Source organism: Mus caroli, unplaced genomic scaffold (assembly GCF_978045245.1).
Source record: "Mus caroli unplaced genomic scaffold, Mus_caroli_1 scaffold_12, whole genome shotgun sequence".
Classification (NCBI taxonomy): Eukaryota; Metazoa; Chordata; class Mammalia; order Rodentia; family Muridae; genus Mus; species Mus caroli.
In genome coordinates, this window is record NW_028227267.1 from 120,099,169 (window position 1) to 120,126,930 (window position 27,762).

The 27,762-nt window shown below is 42.2% G+C and overlaps 1 protein-coding gene across 8 annotated transcripts in view; it reads right to left on the bottom strand.

The window, feature by feature from the left end:
- The window catches only part of Tmtc4 (transmembrane O-mannosyltransferase targeting cadherins 4), a 63,738-nt gene that overhangs the window by 18,500 nt on the left and 17,476 nt on the right, over positions 1–27,762 (bottom strand). For 4 of the 8 annotated variants that reach the window (XM_021182605.3, XM_029468858.2, XM_029468860.2 and 1 more), the window contains exons 5-11: positions 26,867–26,954; positions 13,956–14,056; positions 9,000–9,092; positions 8,398–8,562; positions 6,883–7,085; positions 5,544–5,715; positions 5,035–5,166 (exon numbers count right to left, since the gene is read on the bottom strand). In XM_021182605.3, coding sequence (XP_021038264.1) covers positions 5,035–5,166; positions 5,544–5,715; positions 6,883–7,085; positions 8,398–8,562; positions 9,000–9,092; positions 13,956–14,056; positions 26,867–26,954 — 954 coding nt within the window. Of the gene's footprint in view, positions 1–5,034; positions 5,167–5,543; positions 5,716–6,882; positions 7,086–8,397; positions 8,563–8,999; positions 9,093–13,955; positions 14,060–26,866; positions 26,955–27,762 lie in introns of all 8 variants that reach the window. The other 4 variants (XM_021182603.3, XM_029468857.2, XM_029468859.2 and 1 more) reach the window with 1 other exon arrangement.

Genomic DNA, 27,762 nt, shown 5'->3' on the forward strand with positions numbered 1-27,762 from the left:
CGCGCACATACATGCATGGACAGTGATACAGAAACCTAGAAACTCTTCCTGAACCAGAATACCTATCCATTTATAGGTATTTTCATTCTTCCACAGCTTGGAAGTGGCTTGGTAAACACTACTGCCAGAGCAGCCCACGGCATTTGTGAAGATCATCCTATTCCACACAACAAAAGAAGAAAAGTTAGAGGGTGCTATCGAGAAGGATGTTCTCTGGGTCCCCAGAGCACAAATACAGCTTCTACCTAGATATAAGTATGGACTCCAGTCTCTTCAGCCCATAGGCTCCTGCTGTTTTCCTTTGTTTGGGGGTAATTTTGCTCTCTTTGTAAACTAAAAAGAGTTCAGCTGCCCTCTGCAGCATGGCCAAGGTTCTGCCAGACACTCAGGATGCCAGGCCAGAATCCCAGGGGAGAGGACAGGTCACTGTGAAAAGCCGCCGGGCAGCAGCTATTTAAATGGAATTAGTTAGAAATATGATTCGGGCTTAGAAGGCATTCCAAAATTAAGAAGACATTCTCTCTCTCTCTCTAGATTGGACAGAGAATTCTGTGAAAAGAAAAGAGCTGTCTAGATTTGGGCTGAATAATTCAGAAAACAAACCTGACCAACAGGCTACTTTTAGTAGCAGTTAGAAAATGGGGGATTTTTGTTCCATGTAAGACAGAAAGAGCCCAGGTACCCAACTTTTCCTCCAGCCTTTGCATATCATTTGCTAAGACAATGAAGCCATATTAAAATAGCCACTGCCACCAAGTGACAAACATGTAGGAAACAAGCAGAAGTGCCCACAATGAGAGGCACTTCTAATACCATTAAAAGTCCCAAATATTCTGCTGAGGTTGCAGATTGCTAAAGCTAAAATGTATAAACACATAAAGATTCATGTTCATCTTTAAGGGAATACCTTCGAGTGCTACATGATCCTTTCTTTGTTAACTTAGCACTGTATCATGGGGTTGACATTAAATACAACATATGTCTAAACCTTAAAAACTAAAATAAGTCCCAATAAATTCAGTACTTGGAATCTCTCATACAGTAGGCTTTATTAACACAATTTCCATTTGGCCCAATTCAATAACTAATATTAGGCACTTATCACATTCAAGGCACTGTGGGTAATATCAATGCAGGCCAAGGACTACCTACCCTGATACCTCAATCTTTAAAAAAAAAAAGTGAGGCTCAGTTTATATATCTGGGTCTGAACAATAGCTAGGTGCCAACTGTAATATTCAGAGACTACTGAGTAGAGGCCAGAACAGAAAACAAATCCCATGCAGAGGAATCAAAAGGACACAAAAGTTTCCAAAGGGAGAAACTGCGATAAACACAGCTTTTTGAAAAGAAGAAAAAGACAATTAGACACTTCAGTGCATAGAGAACCATTTAAGACAAACAGAAATTCTATCATGCTTACATTAAATGGCCTAATTGAGAAAAGCTCTGGAGAAAGAATGATTATCATGATACTTGAGGTCTTTATGTGTACCCCAAGTTAAAAAGAAAAACATTCATGCTTATGACTGAGTGATGCCCATGTGTGTACCCTCAGTTTCCAATCTAGTAGGGCTGAATTCACATGCTGAGAAGATTTTCAGGCTAAGACAACAAATATACTCCATGTTCCTATGGTCATCTAGGCACCACAAAACACCATGTTGGATCTCTGAAAAGCCACCCAAATTACTAACCTAAATAGTACCACCAGCTTCCCCTTTCTATGCCTCAGTTTCTCCCATCTGGTAAAAATAAAGAAAGCAATGTCCTTTATCTAAGTCCTTAGCAGAAGGATAATAGGTTTAATTATGACACCCTGTGTAGAGACTGGAGTTCCCCATGGTGAGGAACTATATAAACAGAACTAGCAATTAGTCCTGTCCAGGCAGGAAAGTAAATGTAAAGGAGATTTTATCTACAAAATTACACTACTACTACAGTTAATTTACAAAAGATAGTTGTGATTGATCAACAAAACCAAGATAAAAGCTTGAAGTAAATCACTTTTCCTAAGACATCTTTAAAAAAAAATAGATATTTTCTTTATTTACATTTCAAATGTTATCCCCTTTCCTGGTTTACCCTCCAAAAACCCCCTATCCCATCCCCTTTTCCCTTGTTCACCAACCCACCCACTCCCACTTCCCTGTCCTGGCATTCCCCTACACTGGGGCATCAAGCCTTCTCAGGACCAAGGGCTTCTCCTCCCACTGATGTCCAACAATGTCATCCTCTGCTACATATGCAGCTAGAGCCATGGGTCCCTCCATGTATACACTTTGGTTGGTGGTTTAGTCCCTGGGAGCTCTAGGGGTACTGGTTGGTTCATATTGTTGTTCCTCCTATGGGGCCACAAGCTCCTTCTGCTCCTTTGGTCCTTTTTCTAGCTCCTCCATTGGGGACCTTGTGCTCAGTCCTATATTTGTCAGGCACTGGCAGAGCCTCTCAGGAGACAGCTATATCAGGCTCCTGTCAGCAAGCACTTGTTGGCATCCACAATAGTGTCTGGGTTTGGTGACTGTATATGGAATGGATCACCAGGTGGGGCAGTCTCTGGATGGTTATTCCTTCAGTCTCTGCTCTGAATTTTGTCTCTGTAACTCCTTCCATGGGTATTTTGTTCCCCTTTCTAAGAAGGATCCAAGTATCCACACTTTGGTCTTCCTTGTTCTTGAGTTTCATGCATTTTGCTAATTGTATCTTGCTAATTGTATCTTGGGTATTCTGAGCTTCTGGGCTAATATCCACTTATCAGTGAGTACATATCATGTGTGTTCTTTTGTCATTGGGTTAGCTCATTCAGGATGGGATATAAAATTAACTCAAACAAATCAGTAGCCTTCCTATACTCAAAGGATAAATAGGCTGAGAAAGAAATTAGGGAAACAACACCCTTCGCAATAGGCACAAACAATATAAAGTATCTTGTTGTGACTCTAACCAAACAAGTGAAAGATTTGTATGACAAGAACTTCAAGTCTCTGAAGAAGGAAACTGAAGAAGACCTCAGAAGATGGAAAGATTTCCCATGCTCATGGATTGGCAGGATTAACATAGTCAAAATGGCTATCTTGCCAAAAGCAATCTATAGATTCAATGCAATCCCCATCAAAATTCCAACTCAATTCTTCAGAGAGTTAGAAAGAGCAATTTTCAAATTCATCTGGAATAACAAAAAATCTAGGACAGCAAAAACTATTCTCAACAATAAAAGAACTCCAGGGGAATCATCATCCCAGACCTCAAGCTGTACTACAGAGCAATAGTGATAAAAACCTGCATGATATTAGTACAGTGATGGGCAAGTAGATCAATGGGATAGAATTGAAGGCCCAAAAATGAACCCACACACCTACAATCACTTGATCTTTGACAAAGGAGCTTAAATTATCCCGTGGAAAAAAGACAGCATTTTCAACAAATGGTACTGGTTCAACTGGCATTTAGCATGGAGAAGAATGCAAATCGATCCATTCTGATCTCCTTGTACAAAGCCCAAGTCCAAGTAGATCAAGGACCTCCACATACAACCAGATACACTGAAACTAATTGAAAAGAAAGTGGGGAAGAGCCTCGAGCACATGGGCACAGGGAAAAACTTCCTGAACAGTACACCAAGAACTTATGCTCTAAGATCAAGAACTGACAAATGGGACTTAATAAATTACAAAGCTTCTGTAGGGCAAAGGACACTGACAATAGGACAAAACAGCAACCAACAAATTGGGAGAAGATCTTTACCAACCCTACATCTGATAGAGGGCTAATATCCAATATATACAAAGAACTCAAGAAGTTAGACTCCAGAGAACCAAATAGCCCTATTAAAAATTGGGGTACAGAGCTAAACAAAGAATTCTCAACTGAAGAATACTGAATGGCTGAGAAGCACCTAAAAAAAAAAAGTTCCTAAGACATCTTAACTAAAACAGGAATGAAATGTTTTGACCAAAAAAGAACAAACATACAAACATAGGACAGGCATGGAGTCACAGCTCTTATAGACTTGTCTTCACTTTAGGGTCGCAGTAAGATGTGACATGCTCATTAGTTTTATTTATATAACTCTGTCTGAAATTGTTACTTTCCTTAAAGATAGAATGTAGAACTGAGAACTTCAGAAAGCTCTTGGTACCCAGAAGGATCACGTTCACACAAACTATGCAATCCCAATCAAATGTGCTAAGTAAGACAGGGGTCAGGATGACACAGTAATCTGTACGCTAACAGAAGACTTCTACCCTAACTAACGTCTTGGCCCAACCTCAGCAAATGGAATTCTCCTCTTACTGTTTGGTAAAGCCAAATAAAGACAAAATCTAAAAAGTTAGCATTTCCCAAGCACCTATGTGCTTCCCAATATGCTATGGTCAAGAAACCTACCAGGCAGGCATTATTTCTCACAAAAAAAGAACACTGAGAGTTTGACTAGTTGGGTAAGTGGAAAGCTTAGACTTAACCGAAAATACAAGTGAGATAAATCCCTGGTAGATCTCTCCAACAAAACACTGCCAATTTTACAGCACATACCCCCATGCTTATCAACCTGCAAGAGGCATCACCAAGCACAGACCTCAGGGTGCTATGCACATACACTTCTGTGCAGCAGTCAACTTTAAATTCCCAAGCCTATTCACAGGTATTGCAACCTTCACATTATAGCCTGAATGAGACCAGTTCCTCCTATCAACAGAGCATAGATTCTGAAAGGTCTGCTTTAAAAGATTAGGACGGAATCTATACCCAGCCCCAGCCTGGAGATGAAACAACCCCCTGACTCCCAGTGTCTTCAAACTGAGGTGATACTAGCAACTTGAGGATGGCAAGTTTAAATAAATCTGTTAATAATTAATTTAATAACTTCTTTTAGCTAAGTGTAATGAATCTTAACTAACTCACTGGAAAAAAATACCCAATAATCCCCAACCCCACCCCCAGTTACTGATCCATGGTGTATGTTCTTATCTACTGGAAGATTAAAAATGTTCTCCAATGAAGTGCTCTGGAGAGTAAATCTGGTGGGCAAGGTACCTTAGCATTGAGGGGACACACAGACAGGGCGCTTCGAAAGAGCTGCTCTTCGCTCCGCCACTCGCCACTGCGAATCACACATCTCAGTGCATTGATGAGAAGGATGCCCAGGATGATGGCGGCAACAGGTTTCTGAATAGAGTTGGCAGAGGTCATTAGTAACATGTGGTGCTTATGGTTCTCTGAGGCAGCATTCTGGGTTTTTCTTTTTGGTATGTACATATGTGTGGTGCACGCACATGGGTGCACAGATGTAAACACACCTGTGTCCATGTAGAGGCCACAGGAGGATGTCACATGTCCTCTATTCTCACTCTAGGCCTTAGAACGCAAAGCTGGCAGGACAATGAGTTTCCAGGATCTCCCTAGCTTGGAGCCCTCAAGCTTGGGGGTTATAGGCATGCAAAGCCATGCCAGGCAGTTTACATCAGTGCTATGGTTTGAACTCAGCCTTCACTCGCACAGCAAGCTCTTTTACCCACTGAATCACTGCCCCAGCCCTATGCTACCTTTTTCTTAGTGTGTCTGCTCAGAGCTCCAAATCCAAAGGTTAGCAGCACGCAGTATCCAGCGCTGGGAAGGTAGAGGACACGTTCTGCGACCACAAAGCCCACTCGGAAAAACAAGTTGCTTGCAGGAAGAAAGGGGATCACAAGAAATCCCAAACCCAGAGTAAGGATTCTGGAAGATGAAAAGGTATTTACAAATTCGGCTCTTTTTAGATTTTCCACGAAAAGCACCTTACTTGACATAACAATAAAGACTGCTCTTTGTTTCTTGCTATCAACTTAGAAAAGATAGGATAAAGTCATCAGTAGAGGGGAGTTGGCTGGCAGCACAGAGCAAAGTACTTAGCAGCCAGCACATAGGAAAATCATCCAAATCATGTTTGCATCAATAAAGTCAAAAGATTAGATCTAATCTATTCCTTGATTAGTGAATACTCTTCCCAAATAATGCCATGTAGTTTTTAATGGACCCTTCCCTGACTGGTCTAGAAAGACCATACTGAAATAGATTAAGGTTTGTAAATTTAAAAGAAACTATCTTTTGTTACTGCGGTCAAGCACAAACACACTTTGCAGTGAAACATGTATAACATCCACATCTCTAAGGCTCTGATGATGGGATGGTGTAAACGAAGCAGTGAGGTCACATTTGGTGGTTCCTTCTCAGACCCTATGCCTCACAATATTTTGTTTTACATTCCATTTCACAAGTATAAATGACCTGATTAAAACTGAAGTTTGTCGCTCTTTAGAATCATCAACTAATTTAAGCACACAGGTAAGCAGAAAACACTCATTCATTTTGAGAAATTACTTAGTTAACATCATGTGCACTCAGGTTTTGTGAAAACTGTCTTAAGCAGTTTTCATTTTCATAGAATATGTTTGTCTTCTCCAATTATTTTCTCAATAACCCTTTGCAAAAGATTTTTTTAATCTATTGAAAAAGTGTAGTATCTTTTGAGGGCAACAACATATTTTGTGCAGGACAATAGAGAGGACTTCGCAAGGGCTTCTTTGAAGGAGAACTGTGAAATAATGGGCCCAACATTTGTCAATTATACTCCCTGTTCTGACCATAAATTACATTTTACCTCCTACAGCGAGGCCTCTAAGTGCTACTTAGGAGGGTGGGAGTGGCCCATGGTAGTAATGCCTACTGCCTCTCCAACTTCCCTCCCAACCAGCTGAAGCCACAGATTCCTACCTTGTTGCTGCCATAAATTCAGAATAAATATCCTTAGATGTCCTATACACAGAGTTGTTAAGAAGTGATAGGCGCTGATTTTAGCAAAATGCTTCTGCTGCACAGAAGTTAAAATTCCATGCTGCCTCTTACCTTCTCTTGCAGCTATCCTCAGAGCACAGGGCTTGGAATATTAGGCCAATTAGGCAGAGCCAAAGTGCCGCTAGAGCAATTACCCTCCAGTCACCAACTGACTTAATGAGGGGGATGCAGCCCATTGACCAATCAAAACACAGCCACCAGGGACACAGCAGCAGCCAGGCATTCAATGAATAGTAGTAATTATAGTTTATGGCCTGTCAGTCAAAAGAAAAACAAACACTTACTTGATGGTGAACTTGAAAGAACACACATATCCTAACTTCACTTCCGAGGCATTCATAAGCTTCTGTTCCAGGAAGCAGTTGTGTAAAAATAAAATACTGCCCATTTGTATTCTGAGCATAGGGTTGTAATCTGTAATTTATTAAATGTATCCAGATTTTAATACATTAAAAATACAGCCAAGCCAGTGGTCCAGGCAATGCAGGTGTTGGTTATATTTCTGGCCAGGATATGGCTCATTTACATAGTATTACTTAACGCCTCTGACATGGTCAATGTAGGGCCCAGTGCACCTAATTCTTTAAAAATGGAGCTCAGCTCTGAGCATCCTCTTGACTCTCTCTGTAGAGTGCACAGCTAAGAATCTGTGGCTTGAGATCCTGATCCTTAGAAAAACACTCTTACAATAGCATTGCGCTACCACATTTGTCTTAATTCAGCCATGCTAGGTCCTCCTGCAGCAACAAAGATGGGGTCAGATGGGCATCATAATAGAAGGGGTCTCTTTTCCTGCTTTTCATGAAAGGAATTATGTTGGCCCTCTATGTGGGCCTGAATCGACAGACTCAATAAACCTAGAATTTAACCATATATTGAAAATATTTGTAAGAAAAAAAATAAACAAAGCTTAAGCTTGCTGAGCAGTGAAAGATACCCTTAATCACATTAGAACAAAGAGCAGGCACTGTGTTAGGTGCAGTGTAGAAGCTGGAGACAGTTTTGAGCATAGGGGAGATGTGAACAGGATATATGTAAACACCCTTACCTTATCAATGAGACTCCTGCACCCCTGGATTTTAGAATTGGGATGGGGGACTCTTGGAACTAATTTCCCATGGGCATCAAGAGATAACTATATAAAGAACCAGCACACACCCTTCCTAACAGCGTAAAAAAAGTTGTCTTTATTATAGAATAACCTTAAAAACAACAAAACATGGATGTATCCACTGATTAGGGACTTGTGAATGTGGTGATGGGTGGGGATGAAGATAGAGAAGACGAAGGTGGATCGCCACCATCCTAACGCTACAACCCTTTAATACAGTTCCTCAGGTTGTGGTCACCCCCAACCTTAAAATTATCTTCATTGCTACTTCATAATATTACCTTTGCTAGTTATACATCATAATGCTAATATCTGTTTTCCAACTGTCTTAGGATAGATACCTCTATGAAAGGGTCATCTGACCCCAGAAAGGACCACAACTCACAGGTTGAGAACTGCTAATCTATAGATGGGTAAAGAAAATAATTGAAAAGAAATCCAGGCTCAATACTTACCCTAACCAACATGCTGTCAGCAAAGGACGCTGGGTTGTCCACCTCAGTAAATGCCGGTGGGCCTGTTCCCATGATTTTCCAGCGTATATAAAGCATGCTGGTGCCTCCAATGGTAAGCAGGGCTATTCGGAAGAGGAGGCCTCCATTCTTGAACATGCCTGTATTCTGAAAGGACACCACAAAGTTCCTGTTGTCGAAGATTTTCAACTTAAGCATAGCATGTATTCTAAGTATTTAGGAGGCTGAGACAAGAGGGTCCCGTCCATTCCCCCACTCTCTCCATATAGTCTGCCTGGGGGTTATACAGAGTTCAAGTCCAGCCTGGGCAACATTGAAGACTGGTTTAAAATAAAAAGTAGAAAAAGGAGTGGATACAGGTTAATCACTTGCCTAGAAAGAGACCCCGGGTTTTACTGCCCCGCACTGCAAAGTAAATAAATATACCAAGCCCAAGTACGAGTAGCTACTGCATTGACACTGTGCACTAAAAAGTTGCCTACTTTAGAATTCAAATTGCAAGAAATACTTGGAGAACAGCATTTTAAATTGGCTGGTCCCTGACATTTTCCATATCTAGGCTCCAGAAAAAGTATGCGGCTCACCTCTTGTGACTTGTTCTTATGTAGGACCTTCCGGACAGCTGCCAGAATGTTGAGTTTGCCTATGACCAGGATATCGAACACAGCATTCAAACCCTAAGAATCAAAGTCTCACAGTTAGTCCAGAGGGATCCTGGCCCTGACAGGGCAGAAATTAGCCACAATTTCATTATTTAACCTAGACCAGAAATTTGAAGGAAACAACGGACAAACTCCCAGGTATTTACGAAGAACTGCCACATGTTTTGATGAACCCAATCCACTGTGGGACCTGGCAGTAATGATCCCATAGCCTACATTTAGAGTACTGTAAGACTGAGGATGGCTACGCTCTGGGGTTCTCATGGAAAGTTCCCCAAGTCTTTGTTTCCCTCACCTCCTTGTCTATAACTGAAACAGAGCGGTCAACTACCTGGGCAATGATTAAGCATATCAAGAGAAAGACAGGCATCAATCCTGCAAACCCAGCCTTGTACGTAAACTTCGGTGGGCTGACCGAGGCCTGGTGAATGGGGCAGACACACATCTCTTTTTCTGAAGGATGCCTGGATCTCTCAGAACTCTAACTGTTCAGTAGTGTCTTGTGCTCCCTGGGCAGACAGCTGGACTCTATCCTCAAGTGTGTGCTATGGAGACATTCCAAGGTCAGGCTAGGTCAGGTCAGGTCAGGTCAGGTGGGTGGGGAATGGAACCTGGGGAGAAGTGAAGACACTTCTTGAGCTTTAGTTTAAAAGCTAGACTCTCTTCCCTTTATGTCCCCTTACTGGCAAGCTGTGACACAGCTGTCTATAGAGTAACTCTGGACATAGCACATAAAAGATGCGCATGTTGTATGAGTAAGCCTCCTCAGACACTATGCAGAACTGCCTACTCCTGTTAGGTGAACAACAATGACCTGAGGTAAACCATAGCCCCACCTACACTAACAGCTCCTATAGCCACCATGATGGTCAGGCCGCTTTGACAGCTTTTCAAGGTATAGTTACACCTTGGATCTAGTCTTTACTTTGTGGATGATTTTCTGTCAATGTCACTTTGGTAGGCACTGTCATCTACTGGAATCCCTGCCCAGTCTGCATAAAAGAGTCTGAATATCCACAGTTTATATCCAGTGAAAGCTGCCCCTATGTGACTGGGCTCTTTTAATATGGGGTTCTGTAGCAAAGAAGATCAGAAAACATCAGAAGCCAGTGGTAATTTGTGGTTTTCAGAGCAAGGATGACAACCCTGCTTAACTCTCTCCCACAAATGCTAGGAGTCACTAATTATCCAATTCATAGGCCACTGGCGGGTTAAACGTTTCAAAGAATCCTGATTTTATTCACTAATGTGACACACATCATACATGGGTCACAGAAGACCATCTCTGCTCAACTGTAAACTGTTTTTCAGGAGGCTGGAACTCTCTTGTCTGCCATTCCTACCTTCTCATGCTGTTTGCTTCTCTGCCTGGAGCTGTGGGGCAGCCACTGAGGGTCATACAGTCATGTGACCAGGGGGACTGACTGGTACTCATTCCTCCATCCAAGTTGCAGGCAGCATCAATATGCTCATGGTTTATTTAAATTCAACCTAATCTTCAGTGCTTCTAATATGTTAATAAATTCTGGAGCAACCTGCAGAGCTGGCTAAGTGGGATTCCTACTCTGCAGACCTGGGAAGGGGGCAGAGACCCGGAATTAAGCTCTGGGATGCTACTGGTCACAAGGATGCCTAGCAACCTCCACAGGCATTGTAGGACAAGTAAGGGATTCTTATTGACATCTGCTGGCTCCAGGTGGGGACGATGCTAAATGTCTACAATACACAAGAATCAGCCCACTTATTAAAACACCCACAGTGACAAGGTTGCAAAAACAACTGAAGTCAGAAACTCATGCTGTAGCCCAGGCTGATTAGGAACTTGCTTTGTAGACCAGGCTAGCCCTAGACATGCAATCATCCCAACACAGTCTCCAGAGGACAGGGATTACAGATGTGAGCCACCATGCCTAGTTCAAAAGTATTAAAAAACTAACTCAGGAAACTTAAGTATCTTAATTTTTTTTCTTGTTTTATGTGTATGAGCATTTGCTTACATGAATGTGTATGTACCACACTCACGCATGGTGCCCTGGGAAGAACCCTTGGAGGTGCCAGACACAGGTGCTGGGAACTGAGCCTGGTCTGCAGAGCAGCAAGTGGTTTTAATTGCTGAGCCATCTCTAGCTTAAGACTTAAGTATCTTCACACAGTAGTTCTTTTTCATATCCTTGCTTGCTGACTTTTATCTTACAGACAGAACTCAGTAAAATCAGTAATCTTTGCTTTGAGTTGTGTCAAGTCCCACATTCTGACTGCTCCTCTCTCCCAATTTTAGTCAACTACCACGATTCTTTCCTTTGGGGTGGGGGGGGTCTCATACCCTTAGTTTCAATGTTTTCCTGTAAAGAGACAAGGCCAACAAAAGTTACCTGGGAGGAGGAGGGAAGCGAGCTTTTTAAACTTCCTCTGTTCTCAGACTCAACCCCAGTGTCTATCCAGAGCAGACCTAGAAGTGGTGTGCCTACCTGCTTAGGGAGCCCTCTCCTGCCTGCTTTAGCACTAGCTGCAGAGGCCAAACAGCATCACACACTCAACCCAAAGCTCACTGACATCCACACGAGGTGTCATCTAATGACTGGTTCCCACTCCCAGTAATAGTTTCAGGAGAACTGGCTCTGTGAACATGGTTTCACTTACATTTTACTAAACAGAATGTACCCCAGGATTTAAAAAGAGTGAAGATGATCCGTGTCCTATATACACAACAGAGGCTTCAATTCTCAGAACTGTAAAATGTATGAGGCATAGAAAGAGCCTTCTAGGAAATTTATTTGGGTAGACGAGCATGCAGTACTTGGTGTGTGTATGGAGGTCAGAGGTCAACTAGTTAGTCAGTCCTGTCCTTCCACCATGTGGGTCCCAAGGATCAAACATCACTTGGCAGCAGTCACCTTTACCTGTTATCTCACTGGCTCCTACACACCTTTTTTTTTTTTTAATTAGATATTTTCTTCATTTACATTTCAAATGCTATCCCAAAAGTTCCCTATACTCCCCACCCCTGCCCTGTTCCTCTAGCCACCCACTCCCAATTCTTGGCCCTGGCATTCCCCTGTACTGGGGCATATAAAGTTTGCTAGACCAAGGGGCCTCTCTTCCCAATGATGGCCGACTAGGCCATCTTCTGCTACATATGCAGCTAGAGACATGAGCTCTGGGGGTACTGGTTAGTTCATATTGTTGTTTCACTTCCCTTCAGCTCCTTGGGTACTTTCTCTAGCTCCTCCATTGGGGGCCCTGTGTTCCATCCTATAGATGACTGTGAGCATCCACTTCTGTATTTGACAGGCACTGGCATAGCCTCACAGGAGACAGCTATATCAGGGTCCTTTCAGCAAAATCTTGCTGGCATATGCAATAGTGTCTGCATCCCATAATCAGCCACCAAACACTTACATACCTTTTTAAATACTAGACTAACTAGGCCAAGGCTTCTTAAACTGTGGGTCATGACCCCATGTTAGACTGCATAATTATCTGTAAAAACCTGGCAACATAAAAGCTTCTGAATACACAATAAGCAAAAATTAATTCAAAATTGAAACATATCATGAATCCAAGGTGTTTGTGGTGGCCCTCATCTGGTGTCCATTGTGTAACTTCACTGAAGCCTGGGTTCTAAACATACAACACGCATTCCTGGCACACTGTGCACACTATCACACCACACAATGCCCAAAACACTTACTGAACACCATGTTTTACAGTTTCTTTACATACTAAGTTCTCTGCTCTTACAGGATCATAATGGTTTAAATATGGGAAAATAAACACTTTTAATCTTTCCCTACTATCATTCAAAAGCATTTCAATATCAAACTAGTGTTTTGTTGGATTGGATTTTGTTAGGCAAATATGCGTATCCAAGTCACGGCATGCAAACTTACTTTGTTTAATAGATGATAAAAATTATGGTATACCAAAGATTTGCTTTAAAATAAATTTATGATTCACCATCAGTAAGTGATTGATTTGTAAGCCTATCTTATCTTCCTGTATTATATACCCTGAGTTGTGTAAAAATCTCTTGGGCAGAAATGGCTGTGAATGCACAAGGTTGAAGAATCCTGGGGCTGAGGATTCAGAACAGTGGTGCAATGCTTTACCAGCAGGCACAAGGATTTGTTTGCTGGAACCACACACAAAAGCAAATTGAGCCCTGAACTATCATTCTTAACTGGGTCAAGGTATCTCAAGTTTTTGGATGAGGAGAAGAGTCAAGGGTGTGTGTGCCTACATGCTTTCGGTGGCTAACGAAGTTCCTTGTTGTATGCGGGACTGCTAACTGTGACAGTGTACCAGGAAACTGAGCCATTCTTTTATCTTTTTTAAGGGACCACTCTACAAGGAGGAAACATGCCCCTCTCCCTAAGAAATTTTCACAGATCAATTTACACAATTCATTACTCATGGTCAGAAGAATCCATCAATTCTCTATCTGAGATGCTGGCATTTGGCAGCCAAGACCCAAAAGGCTAAAACCTCAGGCTGGCAAAGTCACACAGAAGCAGAGGAGGATATGGGAGTTGGATGGCCCCCAGTGTCTCTCTTGGAGGCATTTTCTTGGTTTGTGATCAAGGGGGGAGGGCCCATTGTAGGTGGTGCCAGCTGGTAGTCCTGGGTTCTATAAGAGAGCAATCTGAGGAAGCCAGGGGAAGCAAGCCAGTAAGTAACATCCCTCCATGGCCTCTGCATCAGCTCCTGCTTCCTGACCTGCTTGAGTTCCAGTCCCGACTTCCTTTAGTGATGAACAGCAATGTGGAAATGTAAATTGAATAAATCCTTTCCTCCCCAACTTGCTTCTTGGTCATGATGTTTGTGCAGGAATAGAAACCCTGACTAAGACACAGGCCCTATCTGTGTTGGAGGTCTTACCAGCACAGTGATTCCTTGCTCTTTGCACAGCATGGCCACGGCTCCCAGAAAGATACTCAGCAATACCCAGAAGGTGGAAGAATGTGTTCCCTCCTTGTTACCTGCTGGTGAGTAACAAGCACATAGGTCATGTTATAAGTTCCATCTTGCCAGCACCAAAAACTGGAATTCCCTGTATGCGCCTCACAGAATCACTATCTGAAACCTGAGTTTGGACCAAACCATTGGTCTCCAGTAGGTCAATGTGCATTTTTTTTTTTTTTTTTTTTTTTTTTACTTCAGCTGGACAGTTCCCTCTATAAAGGACACCGGTCCCATCTCAAGGCATAAGAAGTGTCATAAGTAAGCTCTGCTCACAAAGGCCACAACCCAGAGTCCCCATGAAACAAATTCCTTCTTCCTTACTTGTGCACCATTACATGATCATTCTAACAAGTGGTGCTGAAAACTCTGAGGCCACAAACAATCCATCTGATTGCAGAATGACTGCAATGGTCCCCACTGCTACCCCCCCAAAAGGAGCTCAGAATGCTCACATATCTTCCCATCCATTATGCCAGGGATAAAGACTGGGCCCTACACACTTAGGTTGGGTCTGCTCCTCTCTGTGTGCAATGGCTCTGACCCTACCACCAGAGGGTGCATGGCTACTGCTGGACAGCTCATCTTGCCTACACTAGAGACAAAGTCTGTTTGGGCTGCAACTGTTATGGGGACTCAGCATCAACAGCAAGGCAACATACTGCTCAATATATTATATTGATGAGAAACCTGGAGGTTAGGCGTGGTACCTGATGGTCACTAAGTTGCTTTTTGAAGAGGCAGGTGTACTTCCATTGCTGTCTGTGGTCAGTAAAAAATGCAATCTAGTGGCCAAAGCCAAACAACTGGAAGGAGACAGTGTCACAGGTAGGCCTCATCCCTGGCAGCTCTTTGAAGCCCTCACCCCTCATCTAAGTAAACAGGTACTGCATCTTCTTAGAAGAACCAATCATTAGCGTGTCTGGGTACCACTACAAGAACTTTAAATCTGACTTCTGCTCTGCTATTCACTATTAACACACAGCATCTGGCAAGATACTTCCATTTATTCCCCTCAATCTATAAGAGGGGGTAATGAACCTACCACAGGAAAGGAGAGGGAAGAACTAGAGTGGAGTGACTTGCCACTATGTTATATATTCCACAAGAGCAAAAGCGTAAAAAATTTGTAAGTCTAGAAAAATCTGTAAGAAAGTAACTGTAGTAATTAGTGAGTGAAGGAAAAATAGAGCAGGTGAGAAAGTTACATTTTTTACTGTAGACCCAAGTTCCTAGTACATATAAAAACCACATCAAACACTCAGCACTTTATAAGAAAATCACCCAGTGTGGTGTGGAAACCACAGAGGTCAGCTGATAACCGCTGCATGCAAACCACTGCAACTTCCTCAGGTCAGATGATGAGGTTTCCATGGAGCTTCACTGTAACAGTCCAGGGGGTTGGCTGGGCAATCAGTCCGGCATAAAATGTGCCAAGCATGCAGTGTAGTTTCTAAGGTACACTGTGATTCTTATTAAATTGCTCATTCCAGAAACCAACATTTAGAAGCCAGCAATAAATGTTTGTGTGTGTGTGTGTGACACTCACATGCATGATGCATGATGTATACCCTAGCTGGATATAAGCGTTGTAATTTATTAAGGACTGACTGGCAAGCCCCAGGGTGGAAGTCTTTCATGTCTTGCCAGTAACCACTGGTACTTCGCGTGCACTGTAGGTGATCTCAACCTCACGCTCCCTGGATGTGGGCTGAGATAGCTGTCAAGGTGATGAAGTCTGCAGACAGCTAAACCCCTTGGAAGCCCAAAGACTCCTGAGCAGCACCGTTTTCTGCCAGGACTGACACCTGCTGCTGCCTTCAGGCTAAGGACAACCCTGTGAGTATGACTATCATTAGTAGCCTTGCTACTGTGATCACGTGGTACCCCTCTAGATTCCATGGTATATATTCCATCCCAGGTGTAGAGTCCCACTTTTCTTTGCTTGCCTGTTCCCTTGGGCTAGCATGCCGCTGGCAAAATCCTACCCTTCTTATAAAGCTGTCAAATGTCACTTAAACTGTGAAGCCACACCCACATTCTCCCAGGCAGTCTCCCTTCCAAATCCACTTGCTTTACTCCAGTTATAACAGCAAGTGGCTTGCCTGTCTGATTGCCTGTGGGTAAGTGTCCCTAACTGACCCCTCAGATTAAGTTAGGAGGAGCTGTAGCCTATGGACTGTGGTAATCATAACCCACAATCCTCCAGGAGGTTCTTAAGTGTATTATAGACACTGGATTTTCTGTTATTGCCCCAGAGGGGAATTTCTCAACTTTAAATATTTGATTGTTTGATGCTTTGTTATGGAGACAATGTTACATATCTCAGGAAATGTGCATTTCTACTATTAGACAACAGTAGCACCTCTATCCAAATGGGTTACAGATGTTCTCAAATGACTTGGGAGACCCCCCCCCTTTAAACCAGTGCTACTCAGGGTTCAGCCCCTGGAGCCCAAACTTAGATCTTGCTAAAAATGAGGAATTAACACCGGGCAGTGATGGCACACACCTTCAATCCCAGCACTTGGGAGGCAGAGACAGGCGGATTTCTGAGTTTGAGGCCAGCCTGGTCTACAAAGTGAGTTCCAGGACAGCCAGGGCTATACAGAGAAACCCTATCTTGAACCCCCTCTCCCCCCAATTGCAGAATTACAACCTACCCAGGCCTCTTGAGTCAGGAGTCCTGACAAGAGCAAGTAGCAAGCCATGAGCCCTTTTAACATGTTTCCCAGACCTTTTGGACACTCTATATACCTACAACATCACCCTTGGCAGCAAGCTTGCATTTAGCTACATTGTTGCCACCCTGCTTGGCTTAGAGGAGCAATTGAGAACTGTCCTGACCAAATAGCAGCAGTACCCAATGACTCTGGAGTGGTAACACGTGCTGGGTGAATAAAAAAGAACCCTTTCCAGGATGCTTCCAGCAGGGGGCCACCTGGCCTTGCCTTGAGTAACTTCAGCACAGGCCTGAACATCTCATGACAACCCCTTTCACTCTTAAACTCTGGTCCATCAGGAATATTATTCCTTAGGCTGAGCACAAGCTTGCTTCTCTAAATTTCATGGCTTGGCTCCAAGCTGTTCAGGTGGCAGAGGGCCTGGTAGTCAGTGTTTCTCCACTAAGAACCATTTCATATTTATCTCCTTCTATCAAACAAATGAAGAATGGCTTTATTTTTAAAAAAAAATGACATATATAAGTAATACTAAAAGATGACAATCAGAACCACCCCCATCTCCAGAAGCCTTTACACTAAGCAGGATTCTGAGTTGAGGCTTTGTGTGTTTCAGACCTAGCTAGCATGAGGTACCCCATCTCACTTCATTCCCATCGTGCTTGCATGTACTGAGCACAGAGCCTAAAACTTATTCTGCTCGATTCTACCTCAACATGTTACCTGGATGTGATTTATTTATTTTTAATTATAAAAACTTTATGTAGAGAACTTGCAAATAAAAAAACATTACACAGTGAGATTAGCCGGGTCCAAAGTCTGTGTATCTCAATGAGCTTCTATGGTTAGCTCAGCTGTCCTGAAGCGGTGGAATCTTGCCCTGGGTTTTACGTTCAGTACCAATTCTATTTTACCAATATTTTTATAGATTTGACTTGTAAATCATTCTCCCTTCATACGTCTCACCTAAATGTAATAAAATCTCCTAAATTATTAATTTCAAAAGCACATGTCCAGATCACTTTAAATCTTCCTAGAAAAATGGAATTACTTTGTGTTTTACTTAAATATAATGTGGATGAAATTTCCCCCATGGGGGTGTAGGAGGAAACAAATTCCCAGTTCCTCCGTTAAAACATGTAATTCTCAAAGACACCCTATTAACACAAAGCTAAATACTATGTACGTGTGAAAATGAGAGGCTCACATTCCACTAGTCTTGTCTAGATTTCAAAGCAGCCTCCTTTAGAGATGGCGAACACTCTCAGTGGGCTGCATGGAAACAAGACAGGAAACGCAGCCTCTGGCTTCATTGAGCTGTTTTTCCCCTAGGGTCACTCTAGAGCTATACTATCCCTTTTGTGCAGGTTGGTTTTTGTCAACTTGGCACAATCCTAACATATCTGGGAAGAGGGAATCTTATCTGAGAGAAAGTCTTCACAAGGTTGGTCTGAAGGCCTTTGGGTATTGTCTTGATTGAGGATTGATGTAGGAGGGCCAGCTCACTGCGAGCAGTGTTGTTCCTGGGCTGGTGGTCATGAGTTGTATGAACAAACAGGCTGAATATTATCTTCTACTATCTCTGCTTCTGTTCCTGCCACCAGCTTCCTGCCTTGAGCTCTTGCCCTGACTTCCTTCAAAGATAGATGGTTATAGAGGGCGATAAGGTCTTGTACACATGATAGGCACTGGAGAAGCCAGGGAAGGTGAAGGAACACACAGGTTACCTCTTCAATGGAATAAGGTGCTTAGCCGTTCTTCCTGGAATGCAAGGAATGATGTAGTTTTTACAACCTGATGATCCTTTGCTATCTGATGAGACAAACTCTGCCTGTATCTTCCAGAATTTTTGTTTTGACTTACCCCAGACTCTTTCCTCCTAAGTCTTGAGCACTGTGTTAGACCCTAAACCATTCTTATGAGTGATATCCCATGTGCTTTACTAAGTGACTTAAGAGCCTAAGTGACTTCTATGTTTATCTTAGGGCCAGGCCAATCCTGACACCCACAGGCCTTATGTTTAACTCAGACAAGCTCCCTAGACCCTAACTTCTTGGGCACTATCTCCAAGACAACAACATCCATTCTTGTGAAAGCAGCCAGATGTACTTGGTAAAGAATCTCAATATAAACATCTTAAACTGCTGTGCACTTGCACGTGGGACTCAGTTGTTACCAAATTTTTTTTTCCAAAATTGTGCTGTGCTTAAACACAGCTAAAGTAAAATGACCTGGGCCAGACTCTAGAAGTCCTTCCTGGTGCAGCACCAGTTACAATAAAATCCAGCGGAGCTGAGTTTCATTCTTAAGTCACCCGGATGGTTTTTGATCACCACAGACTGTGCTGTGGAAGTTACAAACTGAAACAAACCCTTTCCTCTCCACACTCCTTTTGGCCATGCTTTATCACAGCCATAGAAGCACTTAAACCTCCTCCAATTTCACGTCCTTCACCGAAATCCTCCCTTAGGCTTCTGATATCAGACACCCAAAAACCTGCCTGCCTGGTGACAGCACTTCTCTGCTGAAGTTACTTCAGCTTCAGTAACCAAAATCAGCGGCAATTTCAGATCAAAGGCAAGACTTCAATGGTCAGTTATTAACCCAGTTGACGGCTTCACCTGCAGAGAGCTACACTCCAGACCTGTTCCTATATAAAAGCAAGTAATTAAAGCTAACGAGCGCTTGGACTTTATCTAGTCCCAGCTGAGATGTGCTGCACTGCCACACAAGAGTCTGAAGACTTCTGTGTGAAAAAAATTATGTGTATTTCACATTTTATACTGATTCCATATAAAATTGTATTTCTGATAGACTAAAATCATCTCACATTTTTTCTTTTTTTTTTTTTTTTTTTTTTTTTTTGAGACAGGGAGACTTATACTCCAGCCTGGCCTCAGACTCACTATGGAGAAGATGACCCTTGATTTCTGATGCTCTTGTTTCCAGCTCTTGAGTGCTAAGATTACAGTCCTGGTTCTTGTGGACCTGGGGCCTGAACTGAGGGCTTTATGCATGGTTTGCATGCGCTCTAGCAACTAAGCTACATTCCCAAACCACTTGTTCCTGAAACTTAAACAGTGGGAACTGAAAAAGGAAAAACAAAGACAAGTATGTGCCTGTTATGTTTCTATATATGGCAGCTTCTGTAACCTCAGAATCAACCTCAGCTCACAAGTGAAACACCTTGCACACTGCTTTGTCTACATTCCATCCACACCTCTGAGATCTTGCAAAGTATGAAATGAGTCTGCTGATTTAAATCTAACATTTTCTCATCTACTCTTTGCCACCGAGCTATCAGTATTTTATCAGAAGCCTTAGGACTAAACATGCGTATGTGTTAGCGTGTCTTCCAGCATCCAAACTAGAAAACTTTACCTTTTAAAATCGTATCATCTGGGGCTGGAAAGATGGCTCACCAGTTAAGAACATTCATTGTTCTTCTAGAGGACCCAGGTTTCATTTCCAGCACCCACGTGAGGTATCTCACAACCACCCATAACTCCAGTTCCAGAGAACCCCTATGCTCTTGCACACAGGTGTCTGCCTGCCAGCCTGTGATGCACACACATACACTCGGGCACATACACATACACACAAAATAATAAATGGATAAATCTCTAAAATTATTTCATATAAATCAAGGGGTTCTTCTTCACAAATGTGTAGTATGCCTGGACATTATAAACCAGAGTCAACTAATATACAAAGCATTGGCAAAAATGCTTATATTACAGGAGTGGGTAGAAACTTAAACTGAGAAACCTGTTCTAAGTTCTGGGACAACCCCATCTACTATAGTTTTTAATCCATGCAATCACCCTAAATTAAGACTTACTTTTAATCTCGATTCATCGAAGCAACTAAGGAGGTCAACCTGCAACATAACCTAGGTGAATTTGGATTTCATGGGGTTTTTTGTGGCTGTTTTTAACCAGGCAACCAAATGCTAGAAACTCTCATTCCAAGTATTTCATCGCAGTGACAGAAACACTAGGCTACCTTGCATATAGAACCAAGTTAATGGTTTATTTTAGCTCCATGTTTACTAGAAGTCTTTTACATTGCCACATTTCTTATGCAACTATGCAGCAATACCAAAAAGTTAGTAATCTTCTCGGTGTGAACAAATACAGTTAGAAGACAAGTTCTTTCATTTTTAACTTAGCCTTCTAACCTCTTCAGGATGGAAGTATCCTCATCGTGTAAAAGGCTAATTTTAAATATATATATATATATATATATATATATATATATATATATATATATGTGTGTGTGTGTGTGTGTGTGTGTGTATAAAATGCATATAAAATGTAATAATTTTCAACCTAAAAGCAACTGTGAGAAACAGTAACCTTAAAACCAACGTTGCATTCCATTTATGAATAACCCAGTTACAATTTTATGAATAATCTTTGTGTAGAAATAAAGTCTCCCTAAGACAGTTAATTCTAACTTGAATGCAGCTCTCTATTCAAGTATCTACTGGAATTCATGGCCCTAACTTTGTCCATACTGTTAGATTTTTAAGCTCAGAAGATGCAGGAAGAAATAACAAAACCATCTGTAGCTATTCTGTACCTTTCACGTGGAGGAAAGCCACTTTCCAGGGCAATAACCTAGCACAAGTGCCAATGGCATAAGACTCAGAACATGGGAGGTCCGCCCCACTCCATATCTCTATTATCCACGATGACACAGTCCCTTAGGTCAATGGAGGCAAAGGATGAAGGAGCGAAGGGAAGAACTCCAACCAGCAGAAAGACACTTGTCAGCACTGACACCCACAAGTGCCAACAGATGTGACCAATTTAATGAAGCATTCGTCTCTGACTTGGCACTCCTTCCAGAGGGAAGCCCTCCTTTCAGCAAGAGCAGCACATTGTACAAGCTAGCCCTCTTCACCACCCTCTGCCTGGCAGCTCTGCGGAGCGAAACTGGCACATCATGGTGTGTGTGGGAACCGGGCCATCACGACAGGTGGTCACAGTTCTGTAGCTGCCAGAGCTACACAATGAGCATCAGACTCGTGTTCCAAGTACTGGAACCAACGGAGCCTGCTTCCATGCACAGAATGAGAGTCAGACTTGCTGTCCTCACATAGGGGACCATGTAAAGAAATTCAAGCAGGGGAGGAATCCAAAGAAAATGAAGGCAGAGAAGAAAGAGACAAACAACCCACCAGCAATGACCCCAAACTAAAAACAGGTGTCTGTATGGCACAGCCATTTACTTTTTATTATTTATTTATTTATTTATTGCCAATTTATTCATTTATTTATAAAGTAAGTTCTTTACTATAGTCTAAGCTGGCCTCAAACTCACAATTCCTCTTCCCTTTGCCTCCAGAGTATTTGGATGACAGGTATGTCACCCAATTGACTAGGCTTACTTTTTAAGCATCATGATTCTAAGTCAAAGGAAAAAGAAATATCTTAAGCTAAATGTAAAGGAATGAAAACTCTGATTTCCTGGCTGAACCAAAACAGGACAGCAACAGGATAAAGGTTTAACAACAACAACAACAACAAACCAAACCAAACCAACAAACAAAAAACAGGCTCTGAGCTCTTGTTGACTTTTGGCTGAGCTGAGAACTTAAAGTGTATGCGCTACAATGTAACAAGACCATCCCTCAGGGCCAGGCGTGGTGGTGCAGGCCTTTAATCCCAGCATTTGGGAGGCAGAGGCAGAGGCAGGCGGATTTCTGAGTTCCAGGCCAGCCTGGTCTACAAAGTGAGTTCCAGGACAGCCAGGGCTACACAGAGAAACCCTGTCTCGAAAAACCAAAAAACAAAACAAAACAAAACAAAACAAAACAAAACAAAAACAAAAAACAAAAAACAAAAAAACAAAAAACAACCCAAAACAAAAAACTACAACAACAAAAAAACTCCATCCTTCTCTGGAAGAGCCTCCTCCCACATGAGTAAGATACTGAGTCCTAGCTTAAGGTACTAGTTGAAGAATGGAATTGTTTTCACTGTTTTAGCAAGCTTACTGTTCAGGGCTTACCTGACTCCAGTCTGAAACAGCAGGCTTTGAAAGAACTTTCAGTATTGACAAAACATCTCATGAGAACAGCACATTAAACAACAACAACAACAAACAAATGAACCTTCAACTCATTTAATTCATGATTTTTTTTTGTCTTATTCTGAAGTGTCTGATGACATTTTTATTTTTTAAAAGCTCTAAAAGAGCTTAAAGAGAGTAAAGAAAAGCAAAACAAAATCCAAAAACATCCAAAAAAAAAAAAAAAAAAATCCAGAGTCCTAAAGATGACAGTGAGTAGATTTCCTTCCAGTTTCTGAAACTCCAGGTCACCAGAGCTGAACAGAGCGGCCTCCTAATAAACTCAGGCAGTTAAAGATTGTTCAGACTTAATAATACAGACCGCACCTATAAAGAAAGCTAATGAGGCTACCCAAAAGGAGCTATAGTCTCTCAGAGAGCCTTCTAACTAGTTAAATCATAATTCAGAGTGCTTAATTTCTGTTCCCTTATAAAATAGTAATAACTCAGTTCCAACTCTTGAATGTCAAGTTTATGTGTACCTAAGACCGGACCTCCTTTTTTATTGACTTTATATATTCAGATTCTTAAAGTACAAAGACCAGGACTTTAATTTGGTTGCTTTAAACATTAAGCCTAAGCATTAAACAGCATGATCATTTCCATTCCAATAGAGACTGTGTTTCTGCTACAAAACTTTTAATTCTCTGCTGTACTTATAGACACAGGCAAACACCATGCTATGGCATGAGTCTGTGAGGACTGCTTAGCCCGTGTTCACTGCACTGATGAGCTGGGGGTTGGGGGGGGGGGGACTTGTGATTTAAAACACAGGGAAATGTAAACATTAAGATGCTCCCAAATATGAAAGGATGGACCAACAGAAACTCGTCGGAATGTCAGGGGTGACTGCAGTTCAAGGGCCACCCCCATCCACTCCGCAAACACTGCAGCACCTGCAGAGAGCTAGAGATGACACAGTTAAGGAGGAAGAGTGGAGAAGGGGACTGTTCTTAGCTCCTTGGACATGCTAAACAATTCAAGCCATAGTTTAACCAGAACAAACTGGACTAAGGCTAGGGATGTGCAACCCAGTAGTAGAGGTCTTGATTAGAACATGCAAATCCCTGGGTATAATGTCTTAACATGAGGGGGAAAAAGTATTTTTACATGTGTAAGTATGACATGTATATGTATATTCGTATAATACACATGGGCCTAGAAATCCCCACCCCATGAGGCTGTATGGACTTTGTTTCTAGGTTTTGCAATCCAGCATTAGGCACAAACCCCTGTATAAGAAATACTTTTAATATAAGGATGATTGGTGAGGGAATGGAGAATGGATGATCTAAATTGATCAGCCCCTGTGATGCTTTGGAACAGTATCAGAGAACAGAACTCCTTTTCTGGTTAGATTTTCTGATCAAAATCTTTTGCCCAGGGAACTTTGTTCTTCTGTGAAGGCTTGTGGACCCTGCAAGCCTCTGAGAAGAGACAGATCTTAGATAATGCATATGCTAAGCTGAATATCAACACTGTGCTTAAGGATGTTTCTAAGGTTCTAATTCTACTCTTGACATGTTTGGAAAAGAGTAAAAAGAAAATCAGAAATATAAAAAAGTTATTGAAATTTTGATACCTCTGTCAAGAGACAGGGGATAGGGTGGGAGCTGTGATAAGGAGAAGACCAAGGGGCTGGTGCAGTGTGGTTAGACCATTGGTCTAGAGGAACAAGGCAGGTTACTCATCAGGATGTAAAGCCTTTTGGTGTCTACAGTAGAGGTCAGGCTAGGACCTTACTAAAGCAATAGAGGTGCCTAAAAAAAAAATACTACTCATAGTGCATCTAAGGCCTTCTCAGGCTAGTTGGAACCTCTAGAATTGCAACCTCAGTGGAACTGAATCACAATGAAGAAGACTCAAGAGTCAAGGATTTCAACCACCCACTTTAAACCCTGCAGTAACTATGGTATCTCCAACTCAAGCCTGCCAAGGGCAAGTGAACAGTTAAAGGCAGAAGGGATGCAGAGATGCAAGGCTGAGGGTAACTTTCAAGCTCAAGGCACCGAGGCCTGAAATGAACTTACCAACCATTACAGTTTCATACTTTAAAGACCAAGTAACCACAAAGCATCAGAGGCTATGCTGAAGGTGACTCTATGGCTCCATTTGGCCTACTCTTTCCAGTCCTAAAATGAGTTCAAGTTAATTAGTAAATAGTGGCTATAGGCTAGACATGGACAAGCGGGCTTCTGTCCAGGCTCCCACAACCATCCTCCTCTCTTCTTACTGTTGCGGGAAGGTGAAACAAATTAATATTTATTTGTAATCCTAGTGGGGTGCTACCACCGATACTTTTCCGCAAACACCAATCATGCCCAGATTAACTTTATTGAAGATACTTGATAAACTCAGACCTAACCATCTCTTTCTCATGCTAAATTAAATACAGTATACATGCTAAAATAGTGTCACTGGACCCAAAACAAAAGGTAATATGGCAAGCACCAACTTACCAGGAATCAGAGTATGAATTAACTGAGTACCCCTCAACAATGAAGTACCTTCCCCTCACTATCAGTTTCTGAACACTTCACGCGTATTTAATTTGTCTTTCAACACTAGGCATAGAACCTGAGGCTTCGCCTATGCTAGGGGAAGTGATCCACTCCCAAGCTAAACTCCCAGCTCCAAAGGCTTCCTAAACCAATTACCTATTGTACAGATGACCCTTAGAAACAATTTTATGATTGTAAAAGAACTCAAAACAGATACACATATACTACCTAAGTGTTAATGCACAAATTCATGAACTGTAACCCAGAAAGGATAAAGAATCCAGGGAGGAATGCCAAGTAGCTTCAGGTTTTTTTTTTCACCACTCTGAAAGAACAGTCCATTCAGAAAGCCTAGCGAATCTATCAGCTCACTCAATGGAAGGAGTTCTGGTGTTGTAATGGTTCCCCTTATGACTTCACAAGGCAATCTTTAAAAGCAGTGGGAGGTTCCACATGGCACACCTGACCTGTTAAAATCTATGGATATTTAATATAGATACTTTCTTCAAAAAGTACGTCTGATGACTGTGAAATTCATTCATAACTCTAAGTAATTGTTTTAGGAAGGTTATGTTAAGATTAATAAATGATGACTGATGAGACATTTCTGAAAAAAAAAATCTCTTTAAGTCTGAAGTTTTCATTTTCTTGGTGTGAGTGCTGAGAAATGTCTCTCTATAACCTGCAGATTCCGACTTAATTGCCAATGATAGGACATGTTGTGCCATTATACTGAAATAAACATGTCTGTGATGGGGTGGGGGGAACCCCTCTCATGCCTGATTCACAGCCTTATGGAAAACAGAATGGCACTGGAATCTTGCTCAGCTGTTAAGAGACTGAGGCAGGAACAACCTCTACAGAGCTCTAATCATGAGCTATGGTTAGTGGGGAGTCCCTGCCCAAGGAACTGATGGAGGTGTGCCTTCCTGCTGTATTGACCTTCGGTCTCAGGAAAAGAAGTTGCCCCTTGCTATTCTCTGCCCCTAAAGCTATTCCACTGATGTGTCCCCAGACTCCAACCAACTGATGGGCAGGATTTTTTTCCTCTCAGCATGATAAAAAAATGATATAAGGATGTGAGATATGGTCATGCCTACTCAGGTAGATATCACCAACATGGGGGCACATCTGGGAGAACCAGAGAAGCAAGCAGAGCTGGGGTCTAGCCTATGTGCAAGGAAGGGGCGGAATAGTGAAGACTCTCATAGGACCAGTCCAATCCACCCTTGAAAATTATGAAAGGGCAGCTTGGCCATCAACACATATGATCTCTACAGCTTCAAGCTGGTATGCAATCATTAAATTTTGCTGAAAATAAAACGTACCCCATCCCCAACTTGAGTGCTTCAGTACTTCTGCTCAGGGCTTTGCTGTATTATTGATCTAGAATGTGGCAATTATGAAGAGGGTAATGAAAGAAACACGTTTCAGGAGTCTAAACCTTTGACCTACTGCACCTCAAATGCTAACCTTATATGGACAGACTGACTCCCTATCTGTTAAGAAGCTGCTCCTAGGATGAAATAATGAAGAAGGTGGCAAACGAGAAAGGTAAACAAGTGCTTACTTTCTTTAAGTGCTTGACAGTAGCCAAGGAAAGACAACAAGAAGAACAGGGCACACAGGAGGTCTGCACGGCCAACAACACCAGCAACCTTAAAGAAAGGGGTGGGGGGGGGGGGAGAAAGATTTAAGCATTCCTGAATTCTGGATATACAAAACGTACCTCGGACATGAAACAAGCAACTTACCAGCCCCCACCCCTCATGATGGCATGTAGGCAGTGCTGTACAACCCAGGGGTGCTATCTTAATGGGTTCATTCCTGGCACCCTCTCTGGTACAGGACTTCAGCTCATTGCTTTAAAAGATTCCAGGTTTTTTTTTTGTTTTGGTTTGGTTTTTTTGTCCAAGAAAAGGTTTCTCTGTTTAGCTCTGGCTGTCCTGGAACTCACTCTGTAGACCAGGCTGGCCTTGAACTCAGAAATCCGCCTGCCTCTGCCTCCCGAGTGAGATTCCAGGTTATCTGAGCAGACTGTTCTGGGCACAGCACATGTCTAGCAAAAGTCGTGTTATTTAATACCTTACATCCAAGAACACCAGCAACCCAGGTTTCTCATGTCCCACAGGAGATTTTCAAATGAAAATGTTACCAGCTTAGAGGGCACAGTATTAAAAAAAAAAAAAAAAAAAAAAAAGTCCTGGGACTGGCAAGATGGAACAGTGGGTAGAGATGCCGACTAAGCCTGAAGACATGGAGTTAATCCTCACATGAAGGGGTGAAGAGAACAAACTTCACAGAGTCCTCCAAACTTTACCTTCTATACCATGACACAGATGCCCCACTCCCCAGTATCAGGCATGCACACACATTAAACATGCACACACACATACACAACAATAATAAACAATTGAGAAGAATGGAAACACGAAGGACATAAACTTAGGAAGTATGTGTTAAAAG